This window comes from Astyanax mexicanus, chromosome 1, assembly GCF_023375975.1.
Source record: "Astyanax mexicanus isolate ESR-SI-001 chromosome 1, AstMex3_surface, whole genome shotgun sequence".
NCBI lineage: Eukaryota > Metazoa > Chordata > Actinopteri > Characiformes > Acestrorhamphidae > Astyanax > Astyanax mexicanus.
Genome location: NC_064408.1, coordinates 127,095,515 through 127,101,514, shown reverse-complemented (window position 1 = coordinate 127,101,514; position 6,000 = coordinate 127,095,515). Strand labels below are relative to the sequence as shown.

At 36.7% G+C, this 6,000-nt stretch overlaps 1 protein-coding gene across 2 annotated transcripts in view; it reads left to right on the top strand.

The window, feature by feature from the left end:
- Positions 1-240: 240 nt before the first annotated feature.
- gramd1a (GRAM domain containing 1A) overlaps positions 241-6,000 on the top strand; it is a 63,024-nt gene continuing 57,264 nt past the window's right edge. The window contains exons 1-2 of one of the 2 annotated variants that reach the window (XM_049468891.1): positions 241-318; positions 609-657. Coding sequence is in view for 1 of the 2 variants with exons in the window: in XM_049468893.1 (XP_049324850.1) it covers positions 2,663-2,757 (95 nt within the window). In the remaining variant the exon portion in view is untranslated. Of the gene's footprint in view, positions 319-608; positions 658-2,316; positions 2,758-6,000 lie in introns of those variants that run through there. The other variant, XM_049468893.1, reaches the window with a different exon arrangement.

Sequence of the window (6,000 nt, the reverse complement as noted above, 5' to 3'; positions counted from 1 at the left end):
TAAGTCAGAACCCCATACTACCCCCCCCCCCCCCCCCGGTGTTGTACTCAGAACTCAAGCGCGCGCACGCACGCACGCGGACCCTGAACCTTGAGTACTGACGTCAAATTTCAGGAACGCCAGGGATTCTCGCGCATGCCCCAACCTGAGCACGCGCCTGTTTTCCTTGTAGCGGCTCCCACGTGCCCATGTTTATATATTTAGCCCCGCGGGCGCGTGCTCAGATGGTGCGCGAGCTCCGCGAAGAGTTAAAGTCGCGTTAAACCGATTCAGAAAGCGGCACGGAGAGAGCGCGCGAGCGGAGCGAAGTACTAACAGGTGAGTTGGGGTATTCAATATATACGTTCTAGATTTACACAGAAAAATCAGATTGTTAAAATAATTTTTGGGGAGTTTTGGGGAGATTTTCCGTTCCACCTTAAATGGTGCAACCACAATGCAACTGCTGCACCATTTAAAATGGAAAGGAAAATATCGCCGAAACCCAAAAAAACACTTTAAACTTTAACGTCACCCAGTTTTATCATTTAAATTACACTTTAAATATGTAAACGAACACTTTAATCTCATGTATGAATTTTGCAATTTTTGTTTTCATCATAAAAAAGCAAAGTGATCCCAACTGGAGAGCAGTGACAACCACTGACATGCAGGAAGGTGAGTAGGGTTTGATATTTTCCATATTTTAATATGTTTAATTACCTATTATAACAAAAAACTGGCTTGAAAAATATGTCTAACAGTACGAGCTAAACAAAAACAATATATTTAATATAAAAGTATAAATTATATTACTTTTTAAGAGAGCACTTTTAAATATGAATGGAGCAAAGCCCCCTAGGTATTAAGAAAAAGTTCAAACAAAATAACACAACACGTATATTTATTGGTTGCAACATTATCGTTCACCATTAAATAGAAAAGTAACATATTGTAATATTATTTAAGATAAAAAAGTAGCAAAGTGGGCATGCACCAAATATTCGGTATAGATTAAATAAATGAAAGTGAAAACAGACAATTTATACTGACCATGACGTTTAATAAAATAAAAGCGAGACAAAAATATAAACATTTAGACAGTTTGATTCATGCTGTGGCAGAAAAAAAGGTGTTTTTTTTGTTTCAGTTTTGACCAAAATATTTACTTTGTTGCATCTCAAATTTGAAACTTTACAGAAATTTTGTTTCTGTTTTCTTACATTGCATTAGGGGTGCAAGATATGGCCCTAAAATTATATCACGATATTTCATGGTATTTTTGCGATAGCTATACTCTTGGCCATATGACAGAAAAAACGTTATTTCAAGAATACACTACTGGAACAAAATAAAAATCAAATTCTATTATTGCATACGATATGATAATATGATAATAAAAATAATAAAAATAATTTTATCAGATTTGTAAGAGAAAAAATCAATGATTCAGAATGTCATGATACTAATAATAATGCACTCAAAATATCTCCATATATCCAGGATTAAAGTAAAATAAATGATACTGGACAGATATAATCTGTCTCTAGTAGATATATAATGGGAAATGAGAACAGTGTGATTTTTTTATATTTTCTTTTGCTAAAAACAGTAAAAAAAAAAAAAGTAGTACCCTGATGTGTTATATATAGGGGTGGTGATATGGCGCGACGATATTTCAGGGTGTAATATCATATAGTTCACCATATTAAAAAATGTTGGTGATATTATTGCGTACTATATTACTTTCTCTCTGTAAAACTAAACTTAAATGATTTGGTTAAAAATAAGTGATATAAGTGAAAAATAGTGAGAATAATTTACATCAAACAATAATATTTTATTATTATTAAATAATAAAAAAGAAAGTTAAAGTGTTTTTTTTTTTTTTTTGTTTTGTTTTTGTCACGACATTTCCTCTTGTTCTTTTTCACTCAAATTAGAGGAATTTGTTTAGCCAATCGCCTCTCTCGGATTCGCAGTAGGTCTCGCCCACATGTTCACGTTCTGTGATCCTATTGGTCGGCTCGGGTGCCTTTAACAAAACATCCGTTACTTTTTTGTTTGCGTACATGTTGCGGGTTATACCACGCAGTGTAGCCGGGCGGGGGTGCGCGCGCCGCGGGTGGGAGTGTAAAAGTGTGTTAATGCGTGTTTGTTTGAGTTTATATACATTAAAACACATATAAAGTGAATTTATGAGTGTTTGATGAATATAAAAAATAAAAAAGTTGTTGCTCGTGGTTTCATATGGTTTATAAATGTGTTTTAGTCTTCAGTTTTCCCCTTTCCTAAAGTTTTCTCAGACTTAATGGAGACTTTATATGTTCTGTGTCGGATAGAGAGGAATTTGCTGTAAGAGAAGTTAAAGATTTGATTGAATCAGGTCTTTATTTATTATCTGTTCAGTAGATAATGAATTTATCTGGTGTGAATAGTTAAAAACAGAGCCGAACAGACTGCTGGGAGTTTAGAGACTGTTCCCCAGCAGCTGACCGGGTCTTCAGCAACACTACCGGTTACTTTCTTTATATTATTTATTCACTTTAATTCGGTTTCCGATCAAAAGAGCCACTTCTATTTAATCTGGAACTAATGCGGTTTAATTGGAGGTCGGTATTCAGGTGTGAACAGTAGAGTAAAGAGCAGATCGGGCGGTTTTTGGAGCTAGCGGAACTGTAGGATGCTGATGTGCTCCAGCGACAAACTGGATTTTAATGTGAACAACAAACGAACCGAATCGGAGAACCGAAATGGGGGAAATTCATCCAACGGCAGGTAGGACTACCGGGTCTAAACTCACTTATCTGCGTGTCTACCTGTAATTAACTCTGTATAACAATAGAATAAAGCCACATAAAATGTATAAACAAAAGTAGGGACTAAGAGTATCTGCCTGTAATTAACTCCATATAACATTAGAATAAACCCAAATAAACTGTATAAACAAAGTTAGTAGTGAGTAAAAGTGTCTAGCTGTAATTAATTCTATGTATGATTAGAATACACCCGAATAAACAGTGTATATAAAGTCAAAAGTCAGTGAGAGTGTCTACCTGTAATGAACTTTTATATAACATTAGAATGTATTAACCCAAATAAACAGTATATATAAACTCAGTAGTCACTGAGAGTGTCTACCTGTAATTATAAGTCTATATACCATTAGAATGTAGTCAGTAGAGAGTGAGTGAGAGTGTCTACCTATAATCAAATCGATATAACTCTGAATAACAATAGATGAAACCCACATAAACTGTATAAGGAAAGTCAATAGTCAGTGAGAGTGTTTATCTATAATTAAAACTATATATACAATTAGAATAAATCCAAATAAACAGTGTAAATACAGTAAGCAGTCAGTGAGAGTGTCTACCTGTAGTAAAAACTCTATATAACATTAGAATCCTGTAATTAACTGTATATAACATTAGAATACTGAACCCCTATTAACAGTCAGTGGTCAGGGAGAGTATCTACCTCTAATTAACTCTATATAACAATATAATAAAGCCAAATAAACAGTGTAAATAAAATTAGCAGTCAGTGAAAGTGTCTATTTGCAAATATAACTCTCTCTTTTTTTTTAGTATATATACTAATGTTATAATATATAAACCCAAACAACCAGTGTATATAAAGTCAAAAGTCAGTGAGAATATCTACCTGTTAACTTTATATACCATTAGAATACTAATACCAAATAAACATTAATAAAGTCAGTGATCAGTGACAGTGTCTACCTGTAATTAAAACTCTATATAATATAAGAATAAATGAGGGACATGCTAATGCACAGACATAATACACATATCATATTGCAGAACTTACTGTAAGTAGCCAGTCCTCAGGCCAGATAATAATAATATTTACTTTAATAATTAATTAATAATAATTATTCACACTTTAGATACTGCTTCTTTACTGCTCAGCTTGCCCAGAAATCCATGTGTACAGCTGTTCATGAGGAGAATAAATGAATATTTAAATTCTGTTTGTATCTGGATCTCATTTTAAGTGTTTTATGCAGGGCTGGTATATTTAATAATTACAGAGCAACATATTTCAGATAGTAATGTAAAATATATGTAAGTATGAGTATAGTTACTCTTTAAGATCTATTAGAGTATTGTAGAATCTCCTACAAATAACCTCTGGAATGTGTGAGCGTCTTCTGTAATAGTTTTGTAATGTTTCTATATTTTGATGTAAATTTTGGCCATATTGTTCAGCAGTCATTGTCAGCTTCATTGGCAGGTACAGTAGCTGGTACATCGGCACGTACAGTGGCGGGTAGAGTGGCGGGACAGCAATAGGTACAGTGACTGGTACAGTAACAGTTACAGCAGCAGGTACAGTGGCTGGTAGAGCGACAGGTACAGTGGCTGGTACAGTGGCTAGTACAGAAGCAGGTACAGTGTCAGGCACAGCGGCAGATACAGTGGCGGGTATAGCAGCAGGTACAGTGGCTGGTACAGTGGTGGGTACAGCAGCAGGTACAGTGTCAGGTACAGTGGCTGGTACAGTGGCTGGTACAGTGGTGGGTACAGCAGCAGGTACAGTGTCAGGTACAGTGGCAGGTACAATGGCAGGTACAGTGGCAGTTACAGTGGCTGGTACAGCAGCAGGTAAAGCGGTAGGTAATGCGGTAGGTACAGTGGTTGAGACAGTTACAGGTACAGTGTCAGGTACAGTGTTGATTATAGCGGCAGGTACAGCGACAGGTACAGTGGCAGGTACAGTGGCAGGTACAGTGTCAGGTCCAATAGCAGGTACAGTGTTGATTATTGCGGCAGGTACAGCAACAGGTACAGTGGCAGGTACAGTGTCAGGTACAGTGTTGATTATAGCGGCAGGTACAGTGGCAGGTACAATAGCAGGTACAATAGCAGGTACAGTGTTGATTATAGTGGCAGGTACAGCGACAGGTACAGTGGCAGGTGGTTTATGACCCTGTGGTAAATAGACGGGCAGTAAAGAGTGCTGTACAGATTACTACAGTAAACATCACTGATACCCAGATTCACACTGATCAAACACACACACACACACACTCACACACACACACACACACACACACACACACACACACACACACACTCACACTCACACACTCACACACACACACACTCACACACACTCCGCCCGGCCTCGGCCTGTTACTGATACACCAGTATAAACCCATGAGAGTATATGAGTATAAACCTGCCTCTCGGCTCCTGTTTCTAGTTTTCACTATTGGTGAAAAGTGATAGAAACAGCTGATCGTGGGATTTAAATGCCTTTTAAATATCTAGAGCGTTGTTTTTAATGTGGACGCTGCAGAAAGAGTGAGGAAATCTGTTGTGATTGGGCACTTTTGGTGACGCAGGTCATCTATAACTTTGTGTTTTTGTCTGTAGTAATTTGTGTAGTGATACTAATTAACGATTAGTCTACAGTGAACATTTGGAGTCGACCGATTTAATGCCGATTATACCGACTAATCGTTGCAGCACTATTTGTTTGGTGACGTGTAAAAACTATTTTTAAATACTGATATCTGGTTCTCCTTAACTAGTTGTTCTTGGGGTTTTGCTTCAAGTACACTCTAATGTGGTCAGCTCTGCTTCAGATGTGATGAAACTATCTGCTCCCTGTGCTGCTTGTGGGGTCGCATGGTTGGTTTATTGGTTTATTTTGTAACGTGACGCTTTCACTTATGGCATTGCTTTCCTTTTCACCAGTATATCATAATAAAAATCACTGTTATTGGATTGATTAGGGTGGTGCCATATCGTATGCAATATCGTGCCACATCACCCACCCTAATTATCACATCAGGGTACTACTTTTTGTTGTTGCTGTTTTTATCAAAAGAAAAATTCACACTGTTCTCATTATTTCCCATTATATATCTACTAGAAACAGATTATATCTGTCCAGTATCATTTATTCTACTTTAATCCTGGATATATGGAGATATTTGGAGTGCATTATTATTATTAGTATCATGACCTTCTGGATTATTGACATCTGTTA